The following is a 15,658-nucleotide window of genomic DNA, read 5'->3' as shown; positions in this document are numbered from 1 at the left end:
GCATGTGGTTAAGAAAGAAACTGTTCAGTTCTTTGGTGAATCTAAATACTTTGCTTATAACTGAGAATTAAGAGATGGGATGCACTGTCCTTGAGCCTTTCTATTTCACTTTTAGTTTTTGTGTCTGCACTTAAAACGTGGATGAGGTTATACCAGTTGAAAAAGCTGAAACCAGTATTTGTGTGGTTTGGTGAAGACTTTCCTCCCCTTTTTCATCAGTTTTGCTGATAATAAAAACCACAAGTTCACATAAGACTTGAAGGAGCAATTCTAGCTGTTGTCCTGTCTCTTTTAATTTCACTCATGGTGTGAAAAGTTCATGTTGGCCGTGCAGCAGACACTTTTGTCCAAAGAAAACTATAAGTGAGAAAAACTGCGATGCAAAGGCTCAGTTCCTTCCACACACACTCTGACATGTGAACTGAAGATAGCCTGAAGGGTAACCACTCTTGAGCTACAAGCGCACCGATCTTTGACAACTGATTCTTTTCAAAAGCAAAACATTTTTTTTTTTGTAAAAATACGTAATAAACCGGTGCTGCTGTCACAAAAATATAGTGCAGAATACTGTTTCATGCACAGTAATATAATTGATGAAACATAGTTAATACAGTAATTACGTACAAAGTAAAGAATTATGTACGACATAATGCATGCATCACCTTGCACGAGCACTTACTGTACTGATCTCATCCTCTCTCCTTCTCAAAAACCAAACCATACATACCATTTTTTGAGTGAAGAAGGCATTGTCCTGTGCTTTCTCCATTGCACTCAGTTTCACATCTAAATGCTGCACAGCGCCTATTGTGGATTTCCTCATCTCCCACATTTTCTCCCCTAATGTTATGCTGGTTTACTTTTTTTTTGGGTCTTTTTTCTCAGTCTCAGCCTTTCTGCATCGTCCATCTTGTTCATTTTGGTCCCAAGCCTCAGATCTTTATCATTCAAAACACTATCAATGCTTGTGCAACAGACCGCTTTCACAATACTACAATACTTATTTAAACGTTGCTGTTTGCAGCTTGTACAACTTTTACAAGGAATAACAATGGAGCAATGTGGTTTTGTCTTGAATCATCCATGCATGAATCAAATTTCCATATTTTTAGTATTTTGCAGGCTAACGTCAAGTAGGTTTTTGGATTTAGTAGTCTTTGTTCTGGGGCCAGCATTGTGTTTCAATTTTTTTTCTTTGATGCCTAAAAAAACGTGCAGGGACTCCAACCCTGAATAACATTTAAAAAAGAAAACTTTACTGATCAGTTGACTGGTTGATGCCCTGTTTTTTTCATGCTTTTACGACCTCTTCTGTCATTGACTGAAGGAAACAACTATACTAGATGTTGAAATGTTACAACCTAACTTTTAAATATTAGACATAATGAAAAGAGAAAACAAAGCCAAATTTGCAGTGTTTTTGAATGGATATCTGTAACACTGAATAATGTTTGGAAAACCCAGGCTAGTTGTTGGTGGTCCTAATTAATTGTAAGCTACTGAACTCATATGGAGCATTGTTTCCAACTTGTTGACTTCAGATTCTTCAAGGATTTTCTTCTTTTTTATTTTATTCACACCTCAGCCATCTATCTGTTGTGTAAAAATGGGTATCAATATACTACAGAAGATTTCACAAACCTAATGAAATATGAACAACTAACTCTAACGTTACAGACAAAAATTCACATGATGGAAAAATAAAGACTGTGTGTGTTGGTTGAACACTTTTCACCCATTACATCTAAGATGCCCCGCAATGGACTGGTAACCTGTGCAGACACCACACAGAGATATGATGATGTAATATAATATTATGATGAGTTAAGAGCAAATCTAAGATAAGATAACATAAGATAAGATTTGTCCTTTATTTCTCCCTCAATGGGGAAATTCACTTTGTGCAGCAGCAGTAGGCAAAATAATTACAAAATATAAACAGTATATACATTAGTTACTCAAACAATCAATTCATTAATTTAACAGATAACTTTTTTCTTTTTTTGTAAATAAGCAGTGTATCCAAATCCCATCAGAATGTTTAACTCCAGTCTGAAAGATCACATGAAGTTCAAGTGATTACAACAAGGGCAGATCTTACAAGGTAATAAAGCTCCTTTTAAGAAACCGCATGAACTCTTAAATTCTGAACTGGCTTCGACTGAGGGCAGTTAACAGCTAGTTTATGCAGAGAGTCAAAGGACTATTAAATTCAAGGCCAAATATTTATTTGTAAAGCAGTTGCGGTTCATTTTTGTTGATAATTGTCATGGTTTTCAAGGAATGAATGTGAATAAAGTCAAGTTTAACAAACAATGGACAACAGGGGTTTCTGTGGCAAACAGTGAGACTGTGTTTGTGGACAGATGTCAAATAGGAATTACAACACTTTGCTAGCCCCCATGCATACTATAACAAAACAAATATGGTGGAGACTCACTGTTTGGTCTGTTTGTCAACTGGCCACACGTTGGGACAAAATAATAGCTGCCATATTATGTTTTATGCTGCTCATGCCACAGCAACATTGCTCCATCCGGTAAAAGAAACTTTAGCATTTATTTAGCTTTTTCCTGTTAGCAGTAGTTGCAATAGTATCACATGGATCAGAGGAGTTGTAGTGAGAACTTAGGACCTTAAGGAAGTTGTCTCAGGTCCGTCTGTTCTCCAAGAAATACACCATGAAGACTGGTTTTACTAACCATGTGGTCTTTCAACATGAAACTATCGTGAAAAGCAGAATGAGGTGGCATGTAGTCACTATCATGAGTCACTACTGTCACTCACTGAGCCACCTCATGAGAGTAAATCCCCTGTGACCTTGGGTTTCCTTATTGAGTAGCTCTCAGCCTATCAAAACCTGATCTTAATGAAGAGGGTTAAAGCTATAGTCAGTAATGTTGGAGAGCTAGCAAGATTTGAAAGTGGCACCTCCTCTAAGCCCCGCCCCCTCCTCTAAGCCCCGCCCCCTCCCCCCCCTCCCGTCAGCGCTCCGTCCAAAGCCACGCCCCCACAAACTTTGGGGAACGCGCATTTGCAGGAATCCAGTTTTCCAGGACATTTTGGACAGCACATTTTCAACAAAACTACCTCATGTCTCATTCACCTGTAAGTGAGGCCGGTTTTAGGGGGGGCAGGGGTGGTCTGTGCCCAAACAAACGTGCGTCCTGCCCACCCAATCAAAGTTATGGGGATCCTTTATTTTTTTATAATTTTATTTTTTTATAAATATAAAAAAATATCACAGAAAATCTGTACCGTTTCTGATTGGGTGGGCACTGCGCATCATTTTTAGACACAACAATGAACGCATACGCAAAACTTAAAATGAAGGCATCTGATTGGTTCTTTCCCCCCTGCCAATCCTCTGGTCCGCTGACCAATCCGTTTCATTCGGTGCGCAAAGAACAGATTGGTCAGAGTTTTTACACGATTAAAGCTGTCAGAGAGGTCAGATTTTTTTCTTTCCTTTTTCTGAACACATTATTCACTGGCTACTCTCAGGATGGAAGGACTATACCTTTAACTCTTTTGCTGAGGTGCAAAAAACAATTTAAAAAAATCATCCAAGCCTAGTCAGGCATGCCTTTTATTTACCAACCTTTCCGGTGCTGTTATTCAAGACTACAAGACACCCCCACACCAATCATAACTCTTTTGATCCAGTTTTTTTTTTTTTTGGAAAAGTTCCAATGACCAAGAATGATCTCAGTGGCAGCCGTGGTAAGAACTGTTAGGAGTCTTTGAAATGCTACAGAAAGGAAGTTCAGTGCTGCCTTTATTATCTCTTATAGAATACACTGAGCCATCCTTTATGAAGTGAAAATGTTACACCACCGTACCTTGCAGATACAAAATCTAGGTTAATGTTCAGTTAACGTCATACAAACCTCATAAATTTTATAGTGTTTTGAGCAAGCACTATAATGTGGACTTTTACATTGTACCACTTTGGCATTAGGCATCACACAATGTCCATGCTGCAACAAGGACATTCTGCAATAATGAAAGCCCAGGGGCAAAGTAGTTAACTGTTGGTGCAAACGTGGAGCTGTGTAAATAGGTCAAATGTTTGAAACACTAGCTACTTTTCAGTCAAGGCATTTTTCAACAAGGTTAAGCTAAAGTTATTTTCTTTAAAATGCAGTACCTATCTTAGATATGTTTCGGGGATGCCTCATCTCCTCACGATATTGCCTCACAGATACAACTAGAGTACAGAAGCTAAAAACCGTATTTGAAGCTTGATTCAAAGGCACTTTTTTTGTTCTACATTGTACCTACAATCAGAAGATAAAACATCTAATCTTCTACTCCTAAAGCTTTATCAAAAAAGAATGAGATTAAAGGTAATAGTGATAAACTTTCACGATTAAAGATACTGCAGTCTTAGGGTGCTTTCACACCTGTCCCGTTTGGAGCAGTTGTTCCGAAACAGGGAACGTTTCCCCCTAAAGATCGGATCGTTTGGAATATCTGAACACAGCAATCGCGCTCGGATGCGGCACAAAACAAGCGAGCCGAGATCTCCTAGGAGGTCTCGGCTCGCTTCCATTCCAGACCTGGAGCGGTTCGTTTTTTTTATTTGCAGTAAGAACATAATCGACACAGAAACCGACACAACTCCATTCATGTGTATGTGCGACCGCGGCGCAAGGAGAAGAGTCGGCGCAGCCTCCAACCCCTTCTCTCCTATTGGACACAACTTTCTCTCTTCTCCCTTCTCTCCTATTGGACGTGCCGAGATGTCGTCACAGCGCGGCACGGTGAAATTAAAAAATGTTCAATTCGGGCAGGCAGGCGCGGGGCAAACGCAGCGGCAGGCGCTGCTGAGCTCGGCGGCTGAGCGGTCCGCTTTTGCGCCGGTAGCACATAAATGAATGGGATCGCCGGCGGCGGTCTGCGCTTTGCGCCCTCTCTGTGAAAGGGGCTTGTTGTTTTTCCCAGGGTACGGAAGAGGAAACTCCTTCCGCGTTCATTTCTGACCAATGAGAGAACAGCTGGTTCGCGCATGGCATTTGTTAACAGCTTTGAACCGCTACAGACGGTTGCCTTGTGAACACAAACGCCACATACGAAAAACGAAACAACTATCGATTTAGCCCCTGAATTTGAACAAAACAAACGGGCCACAGCTCTGAAAGCACCTTATACAAGAGGAACGTACCGTGACTGCGACTCTCCTGACCCCATCTTCAGCCTCCTCGTGCTCACGAACTCCCTGGGTAAGGTTGGTGTATTTGGCCAGTTTGTTGAGAAGTGATGCTACCATAGGGGTACTGTCCATTTCCTCCTGAAGACAGAGGAAAACAAATACGATGTCTTACAAAAACTTGCATAAACCTAAACCAGAACCAAAAGGTTTGATGGTCCCATGCTATCATCCTTGCACTGAGTCTGTGTAAGTTTTAGAAGTTAATTTTAATCAGTTAATGTTGTTATAAAAGACAAACTAAACGTTTGAAGCGCTGTATAAGCACTATATAAATATATACTTTTAATGTCATTATTGGCTCCATTTCTGAATGTTTGAAACCTGCTACAACCATATAAAATAACAGTTAAAATTAAGTTCTTTAGGACTCTCAGTGGAATTCATGTATCCGGGACCCATTAGATGGATTAGCTATGTTTCTTACCTCAAACAGGGCCATGTTCTTCCCTTCATAACTGTATTCTTTGTCTTGCTCTCCGTTGATGAATGGACTGGACTCTTTCTGATCATCTTCTCCTTCTAGAGTCAAAGAAAAAAAAACACAGATGCTGGGATTACACCTCCAGAAGTTCATCCAGAGATTCTGTCTTCTAAGCAGCCCGGCAGAACGACAACCCCAGTCATCATGCTTGTGGTGCAGGGAATCATCCTACTGACCTCTAATCTGCAGAACATGTTCAGCTGTTCAGACTGTTCAAGAATGGAGTGAAAAAAACAGCTTTTGGCTGCAGGGATGTTTTAAAAACAATGAGGTGTTGGCGGAAATAACATACCTAGAGGCACCTTGAATTTCCCTGTTGCTGAAATGTGCTATACAAATGAACTTGCCTAGAGGAATACAGTTAATTTATTACATCACCCTCTGTGCTGACAATGTTATCAGTTTAACAATCAAGGTCTACCCAAATTAAAAGCCATGGTGTGAAACAAATGTATGGTCCCTGTTCAGTACATGAAATGTTGCCTGCAGGTCTGAAGCTGGCAGAGACACCAACAGAGAGTCACTTTGAAAGTAACAACCCACGCGGGATGTGGAGAGATTTTAAAAAACTGTAACAGCCTACCTGCCATGATGACTCACTTCCTGACATTACTGAAACTATGAACTAGCAACAATAACAGAGCGCTCATACAGCATTGCCTTCCAGACAGGAGTGTGTGCTTGTCCTACAGCGCCATCTGGTTGGATCCACCCTGTGGAAGATCAACCCCTGCAAAGCAGCAGGACTAGACAGGGAACCAGGCCACGCACTGAAGTAATGTGCTGACCAGCAAGCAGGAGCGCCAACTTATAACTAGGAATGGGCAATATTTTACCGTTCACGATAAACCGTCAAAAAAATTCCCCACGGTAAGAATTTGTCATCTCGCGGTAAAAACGATAAATTCCCGTTGATGACGTTTTTGTGTAAAACTGATTTATGATTCTGCGTTAAATCCACGCACAACGTACGTGAAGGAAGGAAGGAAGGAAGGAAATGAGCCAGAAAGAAAGAAAGAAAGAAAGAAAGAAAGAAAGAAAGAAAGAAAGAAAGAAAGAAAGAAAGAAAGAAAGAAAGAAAGAAAGAAAGAAAGAAAGAAAGAAAGAAAGAAAGAAAGGAGCCTGAAAGAAAGAAAGAAAGAAAGAAAGAAAGAAAGAAAGAAAGAAAGAAAGAAAGAAAGAAAGAAAGAAAGAAAGAAAGAAAGAAAGATATGAGCCTGAAAGAAAGAAAGAAAGAAAGAAAGAAAGGAGCCTGAAAGAAAGAAAGAAAGAAAGAAAGAAAGAATGAGCCTGAAAGAAAGAAAGAAAGAAATGAGCCTGAATGAATGAAAGAAAGAAAGAAATTAGCCTGAATGAATGAAAGAAAGAAATGAGCCTGAATGAATGAAAGAAAGAAATGAGCCTGAAAGAAAGAAAGAAAGAAAGAAATGAGCCTGAATGAAAGAAAGAAAGAAAGAAATGAGCCTGAATGAATGAAAGAAAGAAATGAGCCTGAAAGAAAGAAAGAAAGAAAGAAAGATATGAGCCTGAAAGAAAGAAAGAAAGAAAGAATGAGCCTGAAAGAAAGAAAGAAAAAAAATGAGCCTGAAAGAAAGAAAGAAAGAAAGAAAGAAATGAGCCTGAATGAAAGAAAGAAAGAAAGAATGAGCCTGAAAGAAAGAAAGAAAAAAAGAAAGAAAGAAAGAAATGAGCCTGAATGAAAGAAAGAAAGAAAGAAAGAAAGAAAGAAAGAAAGAAAGAAAGAAAGAAAGAAAGAAAGAAAGAAAGAAAGAAAGAAAGAAAGAAAGAAATGAGCCTGAATGAAAGAAAGAAAGAGCCTGAAAGAAAGAAAGAAAAAAAGAAAGAAAGAAATGAGCCTGAATGAAAGAAAGAAAGAAAGAAAGAAAGAAAGAAAGAAAGAAAGAAAGAAAGAAAGAAAGAAAGAAAGAAAGAAAGAAAGAAAGAAAGAAAGAAATGAGCCTGAATGAAAGAAAGAAAGAAAGAATGAGCATGAAAGAAAGAAAGAAAGACAGATATGAGCCTGAAAGAAAGAAAGAAAGAAAGGAAGATATGAGCCTGAAAGAAAGAAAGAAAGAAAGAAAGAAAGAAAGAAAGAAAGAAATGAGCCTGAATGAAAGAAAGAAAGAAAGAATGAGCCTGAAAGAAAGAAAGAAAGACAGATATGAGCCTGAAAGAAAGAAAGAAAGAAAGAAAGAATGAGCCTGAAAGAAAGAAAGAAAAAAAATGAGCCTGAAAGAAAGAAAGAAAGAAAGAAGAAAGAAAGAAAGAAAGAAAGAAAGAAAGAAAGAAAGAAAGAAAGAAAGAAAGAAAGAAAGAAAGAAAGAAAGAAAGAAAGAAAGGAGCCTGAAAGAAAGAAAGAAAGAAAGAAAGAAAGAAAGAAAGATATGAGCCTGAAAGAAAGAAAGAAAGAAAGAAAGAAAGAAAGGAGCCTGAAAGAAAGAAAGAAAGAAAGAATGAGCCTGAAAGAAAGAAAGAAAGAAATGAGCCTGAATGAATGAAAGAAAGAAATGAGCCTGAAAGAAAGAAAGAAAGAAAGAAATGAGCCTGAATGAAAGAAAGAAAGAAAGAAATGAGCCTGAATGAATGAAAGAAAGAAATGAGCCTGAAAGAAAGAAAGAAAGAAAGAAAGAAAGATATGAGCCTGAAAGAAAGAAAGAAAGAAAGAATGAGCCTGAAAGAAAGAAAGAAAAAAAATGAGCCTGAAAGAAAGAAAGAAAGAAAGAAAGAAATGAGCCTGAATGAAAGAAAGAAAGAAAGAATGAGCCTGAAAGAAAGAAAGAAAAAAAGAAAGAAAGAAAGAAATGAGCCTGAATGAAAGAAAGAAAGAAAGAAAGAAAGAAAGAAAGAAAGAAAGAAAGAAAGAAAGAAAGAAATGAGCCTGAATGAAAGAAAGAAAGAGCCTGAAAGAAAGAAAGAAAAAAAGAAAGAAAGAAATGAGCCTGAATGAAAGAAAGAAAGAGCCTGAAAGAAAGAAAGAAAAAAAAGAAAGAAAGAAATGAGCCTGAAAGAAAGAAAGAAAGAAAGAAATGAGCCTGAATGAAAGAAAGAAAGAAAGAAATGAGCCTGAATGAATGAAAGAAAGAAATGAGCCTGAAAGAAAGAAAGAAAGAAAGAAAGATATGAGCCTGAAAGAAAGAAAGAAAGAAAGAATGAGCCTGAAAGAAAGAAAGAAAAAAAATGAGCCTGAAAGAAAGAAAGAAAGAAAGAAAGAAATGAGCCTGAATGAAAGAAAGAAAGAAAGAATGAGCCTGAAAGAAAGAAAGAAAAAAAGAAAGAAAGAAAGAAATGAGCCTGAATGAAAGAAAGAAAGAAAGAAAGAAAGAAAGAAAGAAAGAAAGAAAGAAAGAAAGAAAGAAAGAAAGAAAGAAAGAAAGAAAGAAAGAAAGAAAGAAAGAAAGGAGCCTGAATGAAAGAAAGAAAGAGCCTGAAAGAAAGAAAGAAAAAAAGAAAGAAAGAAATGAGCCTGAATGAAAGAAAGAAAGAAAGAAAGAAAGAAAGAAAGAAAGAAATGAGCCTGAATGAAAGAAAGAAAGAAAGAATGAGCATGAAAGAAAGAAAGAAAGACAGATATGAGCCTGAAAGAAAGAAAGAAAGAAAGAAAGGAAGATATGAGCCTGAAAGAAAGAAAGAAAGAAAGAAAGAAAGAAAGAAAGAAAGAAAGAAAGAAAGAAAGAAAGAAAGAAATGAGCCTGAATGAAAGAAAGAAAGAAAGAATGAGCCTGAAAGAAAGAAAGAAAGACAGATATGAGCCTGAAAGAAAGAAAGAAAGAAAGAAAGAATGAGCCTGAAAGAAAGAAAGAAAAAAAATGAGCCTGAAAGAAAGAAAGAAAGAAAGAAAGAAAGAAAGAAAGAAAGAAAGAAAGAAAGAAAGAAAGAAAGAAAGAAAGAAAGAAAGAAATGAGCCTGAATGAAAGAAAGAAAGAAAGAAAGAATGAGCCTGAAAGAAAGAAAGAAAAAAAATGAGCCTGAAAGAAAGAAAGAAAGAAAGAAAGAAAGAAATGAGCCTGAATGAAAGAAAGAAAGAAAGAATGAGCCTGAAAGAAAGAAAGAAAGGAAGATATGAGCCTGAAAGAAAGAAAGAAAGAAAGAAAGAAAGAAAGAAAGAAAGAAAGAAAGAAAGAAAGAAAGAAAGAAAGAAAGAAAGAAATGAGCCTGAATGAAAGAAAGAAAGGAAGATATGAGCCTGAAAGAAAGAAAGAAAGAAAGAAAGAAAGAAAGAAAGAAAGAAAGAAAGAAATGAGCCTGAATGAAAGAAAGAAAGAAAGAATGAGCCTGAAAGAAAGAAAGAAAGAAATGAGCCTGAATGAAAGAAAGAAAGGAAGATATGAGCCTGAAAGAAAGAAAGAAAGAAAGAAAGAAAGAAAGAAAGAAAGAAAGAAAGAAAGAAATGAGCCTGAATGAAAGAAAGAAAGAAAGAATGAGCCTGAAAGAAAGAAAGAAAGACAGATATGAGCCTGAAAGAAAGAAAGAAAGAAAGAAAGAAAGAAAGAAAGAAAGAAAGAAAGAAAGAAAGAAAGAAAGAAAGAAAGAAAGAAAGAAAGAAAGAAAGAAAGAAAGAAAGAAAATTCCCGTTGATGACGTTTTTATATTGGTATTTTTTTTATCGTTATTGGGATAAATGCCAGAAATTATGTTGATACATTTTTTAGTCCATACCGCCTATCCCTACTTACAACATCTCTAAACTGTCCCATTTGGAGTATCTCAACACATATACCAAAATGTTATCTGTCGACTTCAGCTCGGCTTTCAATACAATGACCTTCAACCAACTGTGCAACTAGTTCACCTGGGGGCTAACCATCACACTTGCTCATGGATTCTGGATTTTCTAAACAACAGACCTAAACGTCATGGTTGGAAACTGCATATCACCTTCTCTCACCCTTAACACAAGAGAATCACAGGGCTGTATTCTCAGCCCGGCCCTCTTCCCCTCATTAACCCACGATTACTCGCCCATCCACTCCTCCAACACTGTAGTAAAATTCAAAGCTTACACCACTACAGTGGAACTGGTAACAGGTGAAACCCACTTCAGAGAGGAAGTGCAACACTTGGCACAGTGGTGTTTAGACAGAAACCTTGTCTTGGACACATTCAAAACAAATGAGATTGTTGTGGACTGTAGCCAGGAAAGTGACACCTCTTCCCCTCCACCTGAATGGAGACAAACTGGGCTGACTTAACAACATCACATTCCTACGACTCCACATCCCAAATGAACTGCATTGGACATTTAACACCTGTAAAGAAAGCTCAGCAGTGACTTGTCTTCTTGAAGAGACTGAGAAAAGCCAGACGTCCAACGGCTCGGAGTGAACTTCTAAAATATCACCAAAGCAGAGATTCCTGTGCTACTGTGCTACGGTGTGGTACACCAGCTGCACTGCAGAGACATTTTATAGAGATTTATAGACAAAACTAATGTTGCCTAAACAGCCGTCAAACATTACATGCATGTCAGCCAAAACATGTAGAAGAAGAAGAAACTGGGACAATATGAAACATGACACCGGTCATACTGTGTATGAAATTAAATGTTTGTATAGTTAGCATCTTGTCTAATCAGCACATGGCGGTATCTGAGGGTGCGTGTCCTTCTGAGTGCTCTACAGTCTTTTCCTGCCCCAGGAAGGGCATTCATTTGACAAGTAAGAGCAATCAATCTAACGAAAAACAAATGTAATCAAATGGTTTAGTATTTACAGCAAAAGATGATCATAATATAATATTGAGTTTCTCCTCTTAGATCTGACAATATTAATTTTATTGTTTACATTTTCCAGCCCTCAGCTTCCTCTCCCTGAGATATGCTGTAGATATGACCATGCAGGTTTGTGCTTGAGCTGGAGTTTTGGGCCTGTGTGGCATACTAATAGCAATAATGGAAAGAAATGCTTCTCAACATAAGACCTAAGCTGTCTGAATAAAATTCCACAGGTAATTGTAACAGACCTTTAGAAGAGACATATTATTTCCCTCTTTCAAAAGTTGACGCAATTTCCTGAAGGAAAGCCCCAAAATTGACTGATTTGTCTATCATCTGTACGTGCTTGTTCCTATTTCTTTCTTAGCTCTCTATGGGCAAAAAACTGGGTTTGACCCTGGACAAGTCCATTGCATGGCCAAAGTAGCAAAATGCAAACATAAAAAATAAGGGGGAGTCAGTAGCTCGGCTAACCGTGGTTTGCGTATACGTGCTGGAACAGCTCGATTTATAACCTCATTTTCTGGCTCTAATGGCTCAATTTCAAGAGCTCCAGTTCGGGTCGATAACAGCCTGACTAAGATGTAAACATCGCTTTTAAAAACTTCAGTATCAGTCGGACTAAGGCAATAATTCAACTTTCTCTTCGTGCACGTGAACGTTCGGACTGTTCAAAGAAGCCGGTTGTTGAGGACGGAGTCACAGCTCGACTCAACTCCTGTTCCCTCTTATGCAGGTGGGGCCTCTTTTATAATCATTCATAAATCATTGTGATGAATTACTTCTGTATGATGTGAAGTTGGATGTAGAAGAAGATGAGGACGCAAGACATTAGTACTTACTCTGGATCTATGCGGTAACAGTGTCCTGCAAACCTGAACGCTTAACTGAATGATACATTTCTCAGACCCAGGCTGCCCCAAACAAAGTCACAGGGGTGTAGTAGGTGACAGTTTTTTGTTGTTTGCGACTGCAAAGATCCAAATAAATGCTGTTACACAAAGAATTTTTTTTTTTTCCCTTCAGGGTCTTGTCCAAAACTTGCAATTTTTCTGTAAATCTAAAACATTATATGAATCAACTTAAACCTTTGGGCCCTGGATAGCTCAGTGGTTTGAGCGGGCACCACCTACAGAGGCCATTGCCCTTGTGCAGGCAGCGCAGGTTCAAACCCCAGTGTGTCGGTCTTTCATGCGTTTCTTCCACTACTCTCTATACCCATTTCCTGTCCACCTACTTTGAATACCACACAGCCGAAAACATTTTATCAAATGTGAAATAGTCAAACTAACACCCAGATAATGTGGTTGAAGGTAGAAACCATAGACATAGAAAAATCCATGAAAGATGCAGGGAACAGTCCTCCTGCATCATAAAGGACAACACCCACCCCACACATGTGCTGCTGTCCCTCTTCCCTGCATCAAGAGCAGGACCTCCAGACTTAGGATCTTCCCTGAAGCCCCTGCTACACAATTTTGTTCCATCTAATGCTGGGAGAAGTCCTGCCTCAGGTGGAGGAGTTCGGTCACCCGGGAGGAGCTCGGAGTCGAGCCGCTGCTCCTTCACATTGAGAGGAGTCAGCTGAGGTGGCTTGGACATCTGTACCGGATGCCTCCTGGACGCCTCCCTAGGGAGGTGTTCCAGGCATGTCCCACTGGGAGGAGACCCCGGGGAAGACCCAGGACACGCTGCAGAGACTATGTCTCTCGGCTGGCCTGGGAACGCCTCGGACTCCCCTCGGAAGAGCTGGAGGAAGTCTGGGGGGAAGGAAGTCTGGGCATCCCTGCTGAGGCTGCTGCCCACGCGACCCGGGAACGGATAAAGCGGAAGAAGATGAGTGAGTGAGTGAGCTAATGCTGGGTAGCTGAAACGAATTACAATATAAATTGTGGTACAAAGAAATTTAACCCCTTCAGAGTTGGCATGGATGTGAAATCAAACAATTGAGACCGAACCAGGTTTTTGAACCAGGTTATAAATATGCTTATTCCTGCTCTAAAGTTGGACTCGATGGAGATGACTCGCTTTTGCAGCCAGCCTCTAGCGGTCAGCCGAGGAACTGCAACAAATCTTAGTTCCACATGAGCTATCTGCGGCCCGCCGCAAGGGGTGTGAGAACAGTGCGACCGCACGGGGCCTCGCGCCCCAAGGGGCCTCGCGCCCCAAGGGGCCTCGCGCCCCAAGGGGCCTCGCGCTATGGGCCGTTTTTTTTTTTTTTTCGTTTTCTTTTTTCCTTTTTTCCCTTATAAATATCAACAGTCACGTTCCATTACAGACCTAAATGTGTACTAGTCTGTGCATATCAATAAATATATGTGCAATGATGCGCGTGTCTGTTGTTCAATACAACTGATCAGACCAAGCGCAGACACAAGGTGCTCTGATCCAGACGGGGGAAGTGTGGAACAAACTGTCACACAATGTCGAGAGAACGAGACAGATTCAGGAAATTTCCATCAGGGGATTGATTGCTGTTGTCAGTGACATAAGTATTTGGAATGAACATGATTTTTAAATGTCTGTTGACATATCGGGGTCATTTTATGATTTGTTTTATTATTGCTCTTACATACAGCTCCTTTAAATTAACAGTAACAACAGGGTAATTTGTCATTTAGTCTGTGATATAGCTGTTGACTTTCTCAGAAAAATAAGTTTAAACAGATGAGAGAGCTTATATTGTATTTTTATGGTTGGTGTTATAAAACGTTCTCTTTGCTCTACATTTTCTGCTCAAAGGCAGTGTGCATCTGCATTTTTCAGATACCGGTACTTCAGCGTGCAGGCTGTAATTTTGGAATGTAAACTAATCTCCTGCACACTTTTCCACTTTGAAATCTTTAAACCATTTTTCACATACCATTTATTTTCACTAGTAAAACATGTGATAGCTTCCTTGGTTATTCTGGAAATGCAACTCTGCAGCACCGTCTTGATAAGGCAGAGAGTCTGAGCCATCAATCAGGGTGGAAAAGTATAAGTAGCAACACACTCTCCCTCCTCCCAACCATCTCAGCGTGACGTTGTCCTGCAAGTTCCAGCCGGTCGAGTGTGAAGCATGTGCCTGCTACAACAGGAGTGTGTGAGCATGCATCAGTTGAAAAATGCTGGCTTACATTATGAATTATTCAGTTCATCATACCTGCAAAACTAACATCAGCCCCCCTAAAAAACAACTCTCTTGGTATGTGAGTTTGTCAGCAAGTCAAAGAAGATATTTTGTCTTCAAATGTGTTCCTACCTGAATGAGGTTCTTGAACGTTATCCACACCCTTTTTATCTTGAAAGATTTTCCTCAGACTGATAGGTTTGCTCTCTTCTTCCGGAGCCCCACCGTTACTGCCCTCCTTCACATCGTCCACAGGCACCACGGTGAAGTTAGTGGGCATCTTGGTTGTTCTGTTGCCCGGAAGAGACTCTGAACAGGTGTAATGACAACCAGGAAGGTGGTAGTAGCCGGTGGACTTTCACACCCACAGTTTAAAAGTCTTTAGATGAAGTCTTTTGAGATGTTTTTAACAAACATCTAAAACCCTGTCAGGATCTCTGCGAGACTTAAAGTTAAACTTAACCACAACATGGCATTCCTTTGTTTCCTTTCTACCTGTAGTGTCCTTTAAACTCAGGGTGAAAGTACTGCCCCAGCACATGAGGCAGACCAAAGTCCTTCAGGGTATTTTGTCCCTCTCCCTCCTTGTTCCTTTCCCTCCCTTTTTTCTCCCACTGCTCCAAGGCTATTGCCCCATGTGACCCTCTATTTACCATTAGAAAGAGCCCTGACATGAGAACCCTGCAGCTCCTCCCTCTGCTCTGACTCTCCCATATCTAACCCTCACACATGTAAGTGCCAAAAGATAAACTAACTCCAATCCAAAAGTTCAAATTATCTACAAGTCCGTTAAAAAAAAAGAAAAAGGAGATAGTATGAAAAAGTTAAACAATAATAATACTATTTACAGATAAAATCCCTGAACAGTCTTTGATCTGTTCCAGTCTTGAGGCTTTGGGTTTCCTCCACTCCCTTCCAGCAGCCGGCTCTTCTTCGGCTTCCTCTAGGTAAACAAAGTGGGTGTTACCTTTCCCTCAGTGCATTCTGGGTAACAGGGAAGTGCTGATGTTCATGAGAGACACGACTTTCTCATGCTTCTCCTTATTGTAGCAGCAAAGGAAACACCTTGGAAACCTTGAACGCTTGCTTTCCTCCGTAGTCTGGGACAATGACAGCTACAGGGGGAAAAGGAGTGTCCTT

At 39.5% G+C, this 15,658-nt stretch overlaps 1 protein-coding gene across 4 annotated transcripts in view; it reads right to left on the bottom strand.

Moving 5' to 3' along the window:
- LOC133453013 (solute carrier family 12 member 7-like) overlaps window positions 1-15,454 on the bottom strand; it is a 38,310-nt gene extending 22,856 nt beyond the window's left edge. For all 4 annotated transcript variants that reach the window (XM_061732828.1, XM_061732831.1, XM_061732832.1 and 1 more), the window contains exons 1-3: window positions 14,651-15,454; window positions 5,640-5,734; window positions 5,168-5,293 (exon numbers count right to left, since the gene is read on the bottom strand). In XM_061732828.1, coding sequence (XP_061588812.1) covers window positions 5,168-5,293; window positions 5,640-5,734; window positions 14,651-14,798 — 369 coding nt within the window. In that variant the 5' untranslated portion in view covers window positions 14,799-15,454. The remainder of the gene's footprint in view (window positions 1-5,167; window positions 5,294-5,639; window positions 5,735-14,650) is intronic.
- Window positions 15,455-15,658: the final 204 nt, after the last annotated feature.

This window comes from Cololabis saira, chromosome 10, assembly GCF_033807715.1.
Source record: "Cololabis saira isolate AMF1-May2022 chromosome 10, fColSai1.1, whole genome shotgun sequence".
In the NCBI taxonomy this organism is placed as follows: Eukaryota; Metazoa; Chordata; class Actinopteri; order Beloniformes; family Belonidae; genus Cololabis; species Cololabis saira.
Note: the sequence above shows the minus strand (reverse complement) of the source record. Positions and strands in the feature narration are given on the sequence as shown.